At 42.7% G+C, this 15,811-nt stretch overlaps 1 protein-coding gene across 3 annotated transcripts in view; it reads left to right on the forward strand.

The window, feature by feature from the left end:
- The first annotated feature begins 523 nt into the window (after positions 1 to 523).
- Positions 524 to 15,811, forward strand: part of LOC139387595 (major facilitator superfamily domain-containing protein 12-like) — a 28,467-nt gene continuing 13,179 nt past the window's right edge. For 2 of the 3 annotated variants that reach the window (XM_071133957.1, XM_071133955.1), the window contains exons 1-5: positions 560 to 1,387; positions 3,111 to 3,321; positions 8,224 to 8,356; positions 9,127 to 9,357; positions 11,456 to 11,548. In XM_071133957.1, the coding sequence (XP_070990058.1) occupies positions 1,117 to 1,387; positions 3,111 to 3,321; positions 8,224 to 8,356; positions 9,127 to 9,357; positions 11,456 to 11,548 (939 nt within the window). In that variant the 5' untranslated portion in view covers positions 560 to 1,116. Of the gene's footprint in view, positions 1,388 to 3,110; positions 3,322 to 8,223; positions 8,357 to 9,126; positions 9,358 to 11,455; positions 11,549 to 15,811 lie in introns of all 3 variants that reach the window. The other variant, XM_071133956.1, reaches the window with a different exon arrangement.

Genomic DNA, 15,811 nt, shown 5'->3' on the forward strand with positions numbered 1-15,811 from the left:
AAAACAACTTCATATGGTCGCTTCCCACACAGACCTACGATATTGACATTCTCCTAATAAAAGTGATGAGTAGGTAAGCCAAGGTTATACAGGACAGTCATCTTGTGACAAAATAATCATTACCTTTATTTCAGACTAAAAACACGAGGAACGCTGACAAAGCTCTTCAGAGTAAAACATGTGATGTACTCTGACCCTGTGTGGGAAATAGTTGCTCACTGGACTGAGTCTAGACTTGAGTGATGAAATCACTTTCAGTATCCAATTAGACAGATACTTGTATTTCTATTATCTAGCACAGAAAGCCTATACGTGTAGTTCTAAACTTAAATCAATCACAAAAGAATGTAATGAAAAGTTTGAACAATGTATTTTATCTGATTTTTAAATTGAGAAGAAACAATGTATTACAGATGCAAATGAACTTGTGTATCAGGAATGAAGTCATCCCTCTTCCGGAAAAACATCTGTCAGCATCACGTGTGAGGAGCGCAAACCTGCGTTCCTATTGGTCCAGAACGGGAAAGGGGCCCCAGTCTTTCCCTTCATTTCACCGGAACGCTGTCGGACATTTTTGTTGTCATGAAACAGAATCATAGTGTATGTTTTCTCCAAAGAATAACAAGCCGGCGAATATCGTTGGAATTCAATCCGTATTGTCTCTAAATCGACTACCGAGATATGTCTGTGAAACGGGTGATATATGTAATGAATGGGGAAGTGGCGAGGCGTTACTTTACTTTAACAAGTTAACCGTAATCTGGTTACGGGGTTGTCTGAGGTAAGGACAGTGGTTGAGGTGTTTTGTTAGGTGCCTGAATATATCTAGATTTTTTTTCTCTCTTTATAACAGTCAGCTTGATCGTAAGGAAACTGGCACCGTGTGATCAGATGGACACGGACATGTTGGGGAATAACGATCTGTACTCACACAAGTAGGACCTAATATTTGTTTTCAATGTGGAATTCTATTTTTGCTTGTTGAGTATTCAGATAACCTATTTGATCGTATTTAGGCGAACATATTAGGTAATCAAAATATCTTCCAACAACAATTTGACTATAATTAGAATAGATATATTTTTCAGAAAATAACCTAATATTCTCGAAACAATCATGTCAGACTATACACAGAGGTCTCTGCCTTTTTGTCGGCGGCTGAGTTACGCTGTGGGACACTTTCTGAACGATCTGTGTGCGTCTATGTGGTTCACCTACCTGTTGGTGTACTACCACTCCGTGCTGGGCTTTCAGAACACCTATGCAGGTGTGTTACTGCTGGTGGGGCAGATAGCGGACGGGGTCTGCACACCCCTTATCGGCTACGAGTCGGACCGGACGCCGGGGTGTGGGACATACGGCAAGAGGAAGACATGGCATTTAGTGGGTGAGTGAATACCTGTTTCATATAGGTGCATTGGTTGATTGCTACACTGTAATTATGATACAGTTATGAATTAGTCAAATTATGTACTTTTTGGATCTCACAATTGCCAATGTATGTATTCCGTACCATTCTAGGCCCACAATAAATGTGCTATCAGGTTACCAGACAGCTATGTGCTATCAGGTTACCAGACAGCTATGTGCTATCAGGTTACCAGACAGCTATGTGCTATGAGGTTACCAGACAGCTATGTGCTATCAGGTTACCAGACAGCTATGTGCTATCAGGTTACCAGACAGCTATGTGCTAACAGGTTACCAGACAGCTATGTGCTATCAGGTTACCAGACAGCTATGTGCTATCAGGTTACCAGACAGCTATGTGCTATGAGGTTACCAGACAGCTATGTGCTATCAGGTTAGCAGACAGCTATGTGCTATCAGGTTAGCAGACAGCTATGTGCTATCAGGTTAGCAGACAGCTATGTGCTATCAGGTTAGCAGACAGCTATGTGCTATCAGGTTAGCAGACAGCTATGTGCTATCAGGTTACCAGACAGCTATGTGCTATCAGGTTACCAGACAGCTATGTGCTATCAGGTTACCAGACAGCTATGTGCTATCAGGTTACCAGACAGATATGTGCTATCAGGTTACCAGACAGCTATGTGCTATCAGGTTAGCAGACAGCTATGTGCTATCAGGTTAGCAGACAGCTATGTGCTATCAGGTTACCAGACAGCTGTGTGCTATCAGGTTACCAGACAGCTATGTGCTATCAGGTTACCAGACAGATATGTGCTATCAGGTTACCAGACAGATATGTGCTATCAGGTTACCAGACAGATATGTGCTATCAGGTTACCAGACAGCTATGTGCTATCAGGTTACCAGACAGCTATGTGCTATCAGGTTAGCAGACAGCTATGTGCTATCAGGTTAGCAGACAGCTATGTGCTATCAGGTTAGCAGACAGCTATGTGCTATCAGGTTACCAGACAGCTATGTGCTATCAGGTTACCAGACAGCTATGTGCTATGAGGTTACCAGACAGCTATGAGGTTACCAGACAGCTATGTGCTATCAGGTTATCAGACAGCTATGTGCTATCAGGTTATCAGACAGCTATGTGCTATCAGGTTAGCAGACAGCTATGTGCTATCAGGTGGTTGAAGAAGCTCAGAGCTAGACAGGTCACCCTACCTGGGATCAGTGGGCTGTGATGATCAGGCCTGCTCCTGCATGAGACCCACTGGGCATGCAGGCTTTTGTTCTAGCCCAGCACTAACACAGCTGCTAAAACAAATCATCATCAAGCCCTAGATTAGTTGAATCACGTGTGTCAGTGCTGGGCTGGGATATAAGCCTCCACATCAATGCTTGCACAACACCTTCGCTCTCCCTCCAGGGATGAGCAGTGTGCTTATCTCATTCATGTTCTTTCCTTTTCCTCATTCCCCTTCCTGTGTCTGGGCTGTGACCTCATTCCCCTTCCTGTGTCTGGGCTGTGACCTCATTCCCCTTCCTGTGTCTGGGCTGTGACCTCATTCCCCTTCCTGTGGGCTGTGTTATGTCTTCATAGAGCTAACCTCGCTCCCCTCTTTATTTATTGTATTCGGTTTCTAAGTAAGATAAGCTTTATTGGCATGAATGACAAGGCTACTGTTGGTAAAGTGAAGTGAGATACACACATGTCAACAGTAACATCCCCTCCCCCTCTCCAGGTACGGTCAGTGTGCTGATGTCCTTTGCGTTCATCTTTAATCAGTGTCTGGGGTGTGACCAGTACACCTCTCAGTGGGTCAGCCTGACGTACTTCATCCCATTCATCATCATCTTCCAGTTCGGCTGGGCTGCCACGCAGATCTCACACCTGTCACTCATCCCTGAGCTGGTGTCCTGCGAACACGCCAAGGTGGAGCTCACTGCTTACAGGTAAATAACAACCAGGATGGAGCTCACTGCTTACAGGTAAATAACAACCAGGATGGAGCTCACTGCTTACAGGTAAATAACAACCAGGATGGAGCTCACTGCTTACAGGTAAATAACAACCAGGATGGAGGTCACTGCTTACAGGTAAATAACAACCAGGATGGAGCTCACTGCTTACAGGTTAATAACAACCAGGATGGAGCTCACTGCTTACAGGTAAATAACAACCAGGATGGAGGTCACTGCTTACAGGTAAATAACAACCAGGATGGAGCTCACTGCTTACAGGTAAATAACAACCAGGACGGAGCTAGGGCGGTATACCATATTGTACGGTATACCGGTATTAATGCATGGACAGGTTTGGGTTTTTATTTTCGCTTTGATAATGTTTGGTTTGTTAAAGGGGATACGCTGTGTGTAACATACATTTTTAAGGTTTACTTGGCTACTTCAGTCATCTCTCTCTCCGTGCCGCTTTCCACACAGACCTAGCCCCGCCCTAGCCCCGCACTAGCGGTACCTAGTCAGTGTGGAGGTTATATACAGGGGGTACCGGTACCGAGTCAGTGTGGAGGTTATATACAGGGGGTACCGGTACCGAGTCAGTGTGGAGGTTATATACAGGGGGTACCGGTACCGAGTCAGTGTGGAGGCTATATACAGGGGGTACCGGTACCGAGTCAGTGTGGAGGCTATATACAGGGGGTACCAGTACCGAGTCAGTGTGCAGGGGGTACAGGTTAGTCAAGGTAATTTCTACATGTAGGTAGGGGTAAAGCGACTATGCATAGATAATAAACAGCGAGTAGCAGCAGTGTAAAAACAAGGGGGGTCAATGTAAATAGTCCGTGTGGCCATTTGATTAGTTGTTCAGTCTTATGGTTTGGGGGTAGAAGCTGTTAAGGAGCCTTTTGGTCCTAGACTTAGTGCTCCGGTATTGCTTGCCGTGCGGTAGCAGAGAGAACAGTCTATGACTGGGGTGACTAGAGTCATTGACAATTTAGTATAGAGTTCCTGGATGGCAGGAAGCTTGGCCCCAGTGATGTACTGGGTTGTACGCACTACCCTCTGTAGGGACTTCCTCTGACACCACCTAGTATAGAGTTCCTGGATGGCAGGAAGCTTGGCCCCAGTGATGTACTGGGTTGTACGCACTACCCTCTGTAGGGACTTCCTCTGACACCACCTAGTATAGAGGTCCTGGATGGCAGGAAGCTTGGCCCCAGTGATGTACTGGGCTGAACGCACTACCCTCTGGTATAGAGGTCCTGGATGGCAGGAAGCTTGGCCTCAGTGATGTACTGGGCTGTACACACTACCCTCTGGTATAGAAGTCCTGGATGGCAGGAAGCCCCAGTGATGTACTGGGCTGTACTGGGCTGTACGCACTACCCTCTGTAGGGACTTCCTCTGACACTGCCTGGTATAGGGGCGGCAGGGTAGCCTAGTGGTTAGAGCGTTGGTCTAGTAACCGGAAGGTTGCAAGTTCAAACCCCCGAGCTGACAAGGTACAAATCTGTCGTTCTGCCCCTGAACAGGCAGTTAACCCACTGTTCCTAGGCCGTCATTGAAAATAAGAATTTGTTCTTAACTGACTTGCCTAGTTAAATAAAGGTAAAATAAAAAAATAAAAAATAAAATAAATAGAGGTCCTGGATGGCAGGAAGCCCCAGTGATGTACTGGGCTGTACGCACTACCCTCTGTAGGGACTTCCTCTGACACTGCCTGGTATAGAGGTCCTGGATGGCAGGAAGCCCCAGTGATGTACTGGGCTGAACGCACTACCCTCTGGTATAGAGGTCCTGGATGGCAGGAAGCTTGGCCTCAGTGATGTACTGGGCTGTACGCACTACCCTCTGTAGGGACTTCCTCTGACACTGCCTGGTATAGAGGTCCTGGATGGCAGGAAGCCCCAGTGATGTACTGGGCTGTACGCACTACCCTCTGGTATAGAGGTCCTGGATGGCAGGAAGCCCCAGTGATGTACTGGGCTGTACGCACTACCCTCTGGTATAGATGTCCTGGATGGCAGGAAGCCCCAGTGATGTACTGGGCTGTACGCACTACCCTCTGGTATAGAGGTCCTGGATGGCAGGAAGCCCCAGTGATGTACTGGGCTGTACGCACTACCCTCTGGTATAGAGGTCCTGGATGGCAGGAAGCCCCAGTGATGTACTGGGCTGTACGCACTACCCTCTGGTATAGAGGTCCTGGATGGCAGGAAGCCCCCGTGATGTACTGGGCTGTACACACTACCCTCTGGTATAGAGGTCCTGGATGGCAGGAAGCCCCAGTGATGTACTGAGCTGTACGCACTACCCTCTGTTATAGAGGTCCTGGATGGCAGGAAGCCCCAGTGATGTACTGGGCTGTACTCACTACCCTCTGTAGGGACTTCCTCTGACACCACCTAGTATAGAGGTCCTTGATGGCAGGAAGCTTGGCCTCAGTGATGTACTGGGCTGTACACACTACCCTCTGGTATAGAAGTCCTGGATGGCAGGAAGCCCCAGTGATGTACTGGGCTGTACGCACTACCCTCTGGTATAGAGGTCCTGGATGGCAGGAAGCCCCAGTGATGTACTGGGCTGTACGCACTACCCTCTGTAGGGACTTCCTCTGACACCACCTGGTATAGAGGTCCTGGATGGCAGGAAGCCCCAGTGATGTACTGGGCTGTACACACTACCCTCTGTAGGGACTTCCTCTGACACCACCTAGTATAGAGGTCCTGGATGGCGGGAAGCTTGGCCTCAGTGATGTACTGGGCTGTACGCACTACCCTCTGGTATAGAGTTCCTGGATGGCAGGAAGCCCCAGTGATGTACTGGGCTGTACGCACTACCCTCTGGTATAGATGTCCTGGATGGCAGGAAGCCCCAGTGATGTACTGGGCTGTACGCACTACCCTCTGGTATAGAGGTCCTGGATGGCAGGAAGCCCCAGTGATGTACTGGGCTGTACACACTACCCTCTGGTATAGAGGTCCTGGATGGCAGGAAGCCCCAGTGATGTACTGGGCTGTACGCACTACCCTCTGGTATAGAGGTCCTGGATGGCAGGAAGCCCCAGTGATGTACTGGGCTGTACGCACTACCCTCTGGTATAGAGGTCCTGGATGGCAGGAAGCCCCAGTGATGTACTGGGCTGTACGCACTACCCTCTGGTATAGAGGTCCTGGATGGCAGGAAGCCCCAGTGATGTACTGGGCTGTACACACTACCCTCTGGTATAGAGGTTCTGAATGGCAGGAAGCCCCAGTGATGTACTGGGCTGTACACACTACCCTCTGGTATAGAGGTCCTGGATGGCAGGAAGCACCAGTGATGTACTGAGCTGTACGCACTACCCTCTGGTATAGAGGTCCTGGATGGCAGGAAGCCCCAGTGATGTACTGGGCTGTACTCACTACCCTCTGTAGGGACTTCCTCTGACACCGCCTGGTATAGAGGTCCTGGATGGCAGGATGCCCCAGTGATGTACTGGGCTGTACTCACTACCCTCTGGTATAGAGGTCCTGGATGGCAGGAAGCCCCAGTGATGTACTGGGCTGTACACTGTTAGGGTTTGTTTCCTGTTCCTTGTCAATCATCATTGGTGAAATTAGCATTATGACAATATCTTTAATTAAATCATTCAAAAACCTTTATTAATGCAATTGCAGACAGAAATTGACAATCAGGAACAGAGCACGCATGTTTCCGAGTAAGTTCTGCAAAATAGAAGTTGCTTTTATTAAACCTGAAGTCCAGCCTTAGTGATGTCACTGCCTACGTCATTACCTTCTACTCATGAGACTAAAACCATGCCTACACAGCTATATAATCAAGGTTTTTAGTGTTTATCTAAATACTTAGCAGTAAATAATGTCCAAGGTGATTTATAGTGGGATGTCTGACTGGTCCCTTATCTCTTACTGAGTTCTGTCTCTACAGTCACACATTTCTCAGACTGTTGCTTTTAGAAGAGGCAGAAAGACCAGAAAAGTACTGTGGAACAATATTAAACCTCATACTGTATATATATATTGTTACTCTGTAGTCTAGGACCCTATACATGTAAGGTGGGAGAGGTCTTATAACCCTTCCCCTTCTATTAATACAACATAAGCATAATCAATTATTCTAATACATCAAACATTTGGTCCAGCCCCTATCATGACCCCTAGGTGAACCTCTAACAACGCACAACCCCCTGTAGCGCCGTACGGTCGGCTGCTGAGCAGTTGCCGTACCAGGCAGTGATGCAACCGGTCAGGAAGCTCTCGATGGTGCAGCTGTAATAACTTATTGAGGATCTTGGGTCCCATGACAAATCTTTTCAGTCTTCTGAGGGGGAAAAGGTGTTCCTTCATCACGACTTACTTGGTGTGTTTGGACCATGATAGTTTGTTGATGTGGACAGCAAGGAACTTCAAACTCTCGACCCGCTCCAATACAGCCCCATCGATGTTAAATGGTGCTCTCATGCATGCTTCAGTGTTGCTTGCCTCGAAGCGAGGATAAAAGGCATTTAGCCGTTTCGGGAAAGTCGTATTCTTGGTCGTAGCTCACCAGAGTTACCGCCACTCTGATATCCAGAAGTTCTTCCCGGCTGTAACGCAAAAAAAAATCATGGGCTAATAATGTAAGAAATAACACCTAAAAAAAACCCGAAATACTGCAAAGTTTCCTAAGAGCTAGAAGCACGGCAGCCCTATCCATCGGTGGCAGTTTATAACTTGTCAGAAATGTCCAGATCAACTAGCCTCGAGGCTTTTTTAACCTGTTGATTTTGTTGTAATGTTTGAGTTTTTCAAATAGCACATGAACACACACAAGACATGGCAAAATGTGTAGAACTGCAGGAAATGAGCTTTTTAAAATGGCAAAATATTCTCTCTTGTTCTGCCCTCCCAGGTATGCGTTTACAGTGATGGCCAATATAACAGTGTACGCTGTGGCCTATCTGCTGTTCCACTTCCAGACCGGATCAGACGAGGACCCCTCTCTCACCGAGACCCTGGGGCCCATAGATATCCCTATATTCAGGGTGAGCAGAGCCATACATTACCCCATAGATATCCCTATATTCAGGGTGAGCAGAGCCATGCATTACCCCATAGATATCCCAATATTCAGGGTGGGTAGAGCCATGCATTACCCCATAGATATCCATATATTCAGGGTGAGCAGAGCCATGCATTACCCCATAGATATCCATATATTCAGGGTGAGCAGAGCCATACATTACCCCACAGATATCCCTATATTCAGAGCCATGCATTACCTCATAGATATCCCTATATTCAGAACCATACATTACCCCATAGATATCCCTATATTCAGGGTGAGCAGAGCCATGCATTACCCCATAGATATCCCTATATTCAGGGTGAACAGAGCCATGCATTACCTCATAGATATCCCTATATTCAGGGTGGGTAGAGCCATACATTACCTCATAGATGAGTAGATCAGGGTTGGCCTCAGATTGTCTATTGTTTCCTGTATAGTTAATGCAAATTCATGATACAATTTTATCTTCAACTTTTTTTTAAAGAATGTGCGTATAACCACAACCATTCACAACTCATTATCTTGATGATGATGTTATCTTCTTCCTCATGTTTGTAATAGGAAGTGCTTGTTGAAATGCACTGTAGGCTCATGCTAGACCTTCAGTATGTCATTTGAACAGTGTTATTAAAAATAAATGAAGTAATGTATAACAATAGTAGACAACTTCAGGGAGGAGATGAAGAGGAGATATTTACGTCTATCCATTTGTACTTTTCATTCTCTATTTATTTTTTCTTTCAGAACCTGAGCCTCATCGTGCTGGGTATCGGTGCTCTTTCCTCTGTCCTCTTTCACCTGGGCACACGAGAAGAGAAGGGGGGAGCAGGGGAAGAGAAGAGAGAAGAGGAGGATGATGAAGAAGGAGAAGAGAAAGGAGAGCGCCGGCCCCTTATCCCTCGCCCTCAGGCTGCCGCCCCCGTCCAGTCGCTGCTGAGGTGGAAATGCTGGCTGAAACAGCCTTCCTTTTACCAGGTAACACTGAAACCACCTGCCCTTTACCAGGTAATACTGAAACACTCCTGCCCTTTACCAGGTAACACTGAAACACTCCTGCCCTTTACCAGGTAACACTGAAACCACCTGCCATTTACCAGGTAACACTGAAACACTCCTGCCCTTTACCAGGTAACACTGAAACCACCTGCCATTTACCAGGTAACACTGAAACACTCCTGCCCTTTACCAGGTAACACTGAAACCACCTGCCATTTACCAGGTAACACTGAAACACTCCTGCCCTTTACCAGGTAACACTGAAACACTCCTGCCATTTACCAGGTAACACTGAAACCACCTGCCATTTACCAGGTAACACTGAAACACTCCTGCCATTTACCAGGTAACACTGAAACACTCCTGCCATTTACCAGGTAACACTGAAACCACCTGCCATTTACCAGGTAACACTGAAACACTCCTGCCATTTACCAGGTAACACTGAAACACTCCTGCCATTTACCAGGTAACACTGAAACACTCCTGCCATTTACCAGGTAACACTGAAACCACCTGCCATTTACCAGGTAACACTGAAACCACCTGTCATTTACCAGGTAACACTGAAACACTCCTGCCATTTACCAGTTAACACTGAAACACGCCTGCCATTTACCAGGTAACACTGAAACACTCCTGCCATTTACCAGGTAACACTGAAACACTCCTGCCATTTACCAGGTAACACTGAAACACTCCTGCCATTTACCAGGTAACACTGAAACCACCTGCCATTTACCAGGTAACACTGAAACCACCTGTCATTTACCAGGTAACACTGAAACACTCCTGCCATTTACCAGTTAACACTGAAACACGCCTGCCATTTACCAGGTAACACTGAAACACGCCTGCCCTTTACCAGGTAACACTGAAACAGCCTGCTCTTTACCAGGTAACACTGAAACAGCCTGCCCTTTACCAGGTAACACTGAAACAGCCTGCCCTTTACCAGGTAACACTGAAACAGCCTCCCCTTTACCAGGTAACACTGAAACAGCCTGCCCTTTACCAGGTAACACTGAAACAGCCTGCCCTTTACCAGGCAACACTGAAACAGCCTTCCCTTTACCATGTAACACTGAAACAGCCTGCCCTTTACCAGGTAACACTGAAACACGCCTGCCATTTACCAGGTAACACTGAAACAGCCTGCCCTTTACCAGGTAACACTGAAACACGCCTGCCCTTTACCAGGTAACACTGAAACACGCCTGCCATTTACCAGGTAACACTGAAACACGCCTGCCATTTACCAGGTAACACTGAAACAGCCTGCCATTTACCAGGTAACACTGAAACAGCCTGCCCTTTACCAGGTAACACTGAAACACGGCTGACATTTACCAGGTAACACTGAAACAGCCTGCCATTTACCAGGTAACACTGAAACACTCCTGCCATTTACCAGGTAACACTGAAACACTCCTGTCATTTACCAGGTAACACTGAAACAGCCTGCCATTTACCAGGTAACACTGAAACACTCCTGCCATTTACCAGGTAACACTGAAACACTCCTGCCATTTACCAGGTAACACTGAAACAGCCTGCCCTTTACCAGGTAACACTGAAACTCGGCTGACATTTTGGATCTGAGAGATTTTAAGTCCGATTCAACAGCTGGTTGGATTTCAACAGCATTTTGATCTGATACTCAGCATCCGTTCTGGATTCGATGCTCAGTGTACTTCCAATCAGGGTTGTATGTTTCAATCTCAGGCAGTAGGATTGCTCTACTTAAAGCTTTTTGTGTATATACATATGACAAATAAACTGAATATATTTTTGTTGACATTTTGCAGACACAACACTGCTTTGTCTGTTTTCAACCCATGTTAATAGTGGTGTTTTCAGCCCATGTTAATAGTGGTGTTTTCAACCCATGTTAATAGTGGTGTTTTCAGCCCATGTTAATAGTGGTGTTTTCAACCCATGTTAATAGTGGTGTTTTTAGCCCATGTTAATAGTGGTGTTTTCAACCCATGTTAATAGTGTTGTTTTCAGCCCATGTTAATAGTGGTGTTTTTAGCCCATGTTAATCGTTCCTGTATTTTCCTTCTGTCCTGTCCAGGTAGCGTTTCTCTACATGTCCACCAGACTGATAGTGAACGTGTCTCAGACGTACATCTCCATGTATCTTACCAACACTCTCATGTTGCCAAAGGTAACAACATCATGTATCTTACCAACACTCTCATGTTGCCAAAGGTAACAACATCATGTATCTTACCAACACTCTCATGTTGCCAAAGGTAACACCACTATAGCGATAACGATACCTATAACTATACCGATAACTTTAATTATACCGATCACTTGAATTATACCTATAACTATAATTATACCGATACCTGTAACTATACCTGTAACTATACCTGTAACTATACCTGTAACTATAACTATACCTGTAACTAACTATACCTATAACTATAATTATACCGATACCTGTAACTATACCTGTAACTATACCTGTAACTATAACTACACCTGTAACTAACTATACCTATAACTATAATTATACCGATACCTGTAACTATACCTGTAACTATACCTATAACTATAATTATACCGATACCTGTAACTATACCTGTAACTATACCTGTAACTATACCTGTAACTATACCTATAACTATAATTATACCGATACCTGTAACTATACCTGTAACTATACCTATAACTATAATTATACCGATACCTGTAACTATACCTGTAACTATACCTGTAACTATACCTGTAACTATACCTATAACTATAATTATACCGATACCTGTAACTATACCTGTAACTATACCTGTAACTATACCTGTAACTATACCTATAACTATAATTATACCGATACCTGTAACTATACCTGTAACTATACCTATAACTATACCTGTAACTAACTATACCTATAACTATAATTATACCTGTAACTATACCTGTAACTATACCTGTAACTATACCTATAACTATAATTATACCGATACCTGTAACTATACCTGTAACTATACCTGTAACTATACCGATAACTTTAATTATACCGATCACTTGAATTATACCTATAACTATACTTATACCGATACCTGTAACTATACCTGTAACTATACCTGTAACTATAATTATACCGATACCTGCAACTATACCTGTAACTATACCGATAACTTTAATTATACCGATCACTTGAATTATACCTATAACTATAATTATACCGATACCTGTAACTATACCTGTAACTATACCTGTAACTATACCTATAACTATAATTATACCGATACCTGTAACTATACCTGTAACTATACCTGTAACTATACCGATAACTTTAATTATACCGATCACTTGAATTATACCTATAACTATAATTATACCGATACCTGTAACTATACCTGTAACTATACCTGTAACTATACCTGTAACTATAACTATACCTGTAACTAACTATACCTATAACTATAATTATACCGATACCTGTAACTATACCTGTAACTATACCTGTAACTATAACTACACCTGTAACTAACTATACCTATAACTATAATTATACCGATACCTGTAACTATACCTGTAACTATACCTATAACTATAATTATACCGATACCTGTAACTATACCTGTAACTATACCTGTAACTATACCTGTAACTATACCTATAACTATAATTATACCGATACCTGTAACTATACCTGTAACTATACCTGTAACTATACCTATAACTATAATTATACCGATACCTGTAACTATACCTGTAACTATACCTATAACTATACCTGTAACTAACTATACCTATAACTATAATTATACCGATACCTGTAACTATACCTGTAACTATACCTATAACTATAATTATACCGATACCTGTAACTATACCTGTAACTATACCGATAACTTTAATTATACCGATCACTTGAATTATACCTATAACTATACTTATACCGATACCTGTAACTATACCTGTAACTATACCTGTAACTATACCTGTAACTATAATTATACCGATACCTGTAACTATACCTGTAACTATACCGATAACTTTAATTATACCGATACCTGTAACTATACCTATAACTATAATTATACCGATACCTGTAACTATACCTGTAACTATACCTGTAACTATACCTGTAACTATACTGATACCTATTATTTTATTTGACCTTTATTTATACAGTTTTTTCTTATTGAGATAACATCTCTTTTCCAAGAGAGACCTGGTCCAATAGCAGCAGGGGGAACAACGTTTCAGACAGAACAACTTACATACACTAACATAACATTAAACAAAACTATAAACACACATACAGTACAACAAAAACATGTTAAGTTAAAAACACGAAAGTCTTGACTAGAAACAGCTGTCCTAAACACAATTACACTCTTCTATGATATATACATCGATCAAGTGTTTAAACTCCACCAACGAAACTAGATCATCACATTTTAAAATGTTCAGGAGAGAATTCCAGGACCACGGTGCTAAGTAACTAAAACCTTCTACCATGACCTGTCCTAATTTTTGGTACTGTTAGAAGCAAATCAGAATGGGACCGTAATAGATATTTATTTACTGACCTGACTAAAAAAGAACTTGAGATAAAATGGCATTTTACCCAATATGGCCTTATAAATCAGTGTATACCAGTGTTTAAGCCTACGCAAGGTCAATGACGACCAGCCAACATCGCTGTAGAGATCACAATGATGTGTTAGACGTTTCTGATTGGTAATGAACCTGAGGGCTGCATGATACACTGAATCAAGTGCTCTCAGGGTAGTGGCTGAGGCCTGCATATATATATAACATCACTACAATCTAACACCGACAGTAATGTACATCGTACCAGCTCCTTCCTGGCCTCAAAAGAAAAACAAGCCTTATGCCGTTAATAAAATCCTATTTTCAGCTTGAGCTTCCTTATCAAGTTCTCTACATGCACAGTGAAACTCAGCATATCATCAACCCACACACCCAAATATTTGTACACTTTAACTTGCTCTATAGTATGTCCAGCCGATGTAGCAATGACATGATTTGTAACATGCCTGGCATTTGAAAATACCATGCATTTTGTTTTACCCAAATTTAGAATCAGCTTTAAATCATACAGATTCTGTTGTATGATATTAAATGCTCTTTTGGTTTTTTCAAAAGTCAAAGATAAACTACTACCACTTGAATAAAGAACAGTATCATCTGCATAAAAATGAACATCCGCTGTTTCAATAAGATCCCCAATGTTGTTGATATACAAAATGAACAATAGAACCTTGCAGAACACCTGAGCACACCTTTATGGACTCAGATTTACAACCATCTGCCATTACACATTGTGATAGGTAATTTATAAACCAATCTAGAGCATGACCAGTAATTCCACAACATTTTAACCTTTGCACTAACACAGCATGGTCCATGGTGTCAAAAGCCTTCGACAAATCAATAAAAACAGACACACAATGTAACTTCTTATCAAGAGCACAGTGGATGTCATTTAAAACCTTCAATGTTGCTGAAACAGTGCTGTGGCCAGACCTAAAACCTGATTGCATTCCATTTAACCTCTCTGGGATATGTGGGACGGTAGTGTCCCACCTCGCAACATTAGCCAGTGAAATTGCAGGGCTCCAAATTCAAACAACAGAAACCCCATAATTAAAATTCCTCCAACATACAAGTATTTTACACCATTTTAAAGATACACTGCTTGTAAATCCAGCCACAGTGTCCGATTTCAAATAGGCTTTACGGAGAAAGCACACCAAACGATTATGTTAGGTCAGCACCTAGTCACAGAAAACCATAAAGCCATTTTCCAGCCAAGGAAAGCCCTCACAAATGTCAGAAATAGCGATTAAATTCATCACCAACCTTTGATGATCTTCATCAGAATGCACTCCCAGGAATCCCAGTTCTACAATAAATGTTTGTTTTATTTGATAAAGTCCATAATTTATGACCAAATACCTCCTTATTCACGCGTTTAGTTCACAAATCCAAACTCATTCTATATTGATAATTTTCGATATACCTGTAATTATACCTATACCTGTATCGATAATTACACCTATACCGATAACTATATCGATAATTATACCTATAATTACAACTATACCTATATAGTTATTTTATACCTATATCGATAATTATACCTATAATGATAACTATATCGATAATTATACCTATACCTATAATTATAACTATACCTATATCGATAATTATACTTATACCTGTAATTATAACTATACCTATAATTATACCTGTAACTATACCTATAATTATAACTATACCAGTAATTATACCTGTATCTATAACTATAATTATAACTATACCTATAATTATACCTGTACCTATAACTATAATTATAACTATACCAATAATTATACCTGTACCAAAAACTAGAATTATACCGATACCTAAAACTACAATTAACTATACCTATATCGATAATTAC

The sequence above is a fragment of the Oncorhynchus clarkii genome, chromosome 28 (assembly GCF_045791955.1).
Source record: "Oncorhynchus clarkii lewisi isolate Uvic-CL-2024 chromosome 28, UVic_Ocla_1.0, whole genome shotgun sequence".
NCBI lineage: Eukaryota > Metazoa > Chordata > Actinopteri > Salmoniformes > Salmonidae > Oncorhynchus > Oncorhynchus clarkii.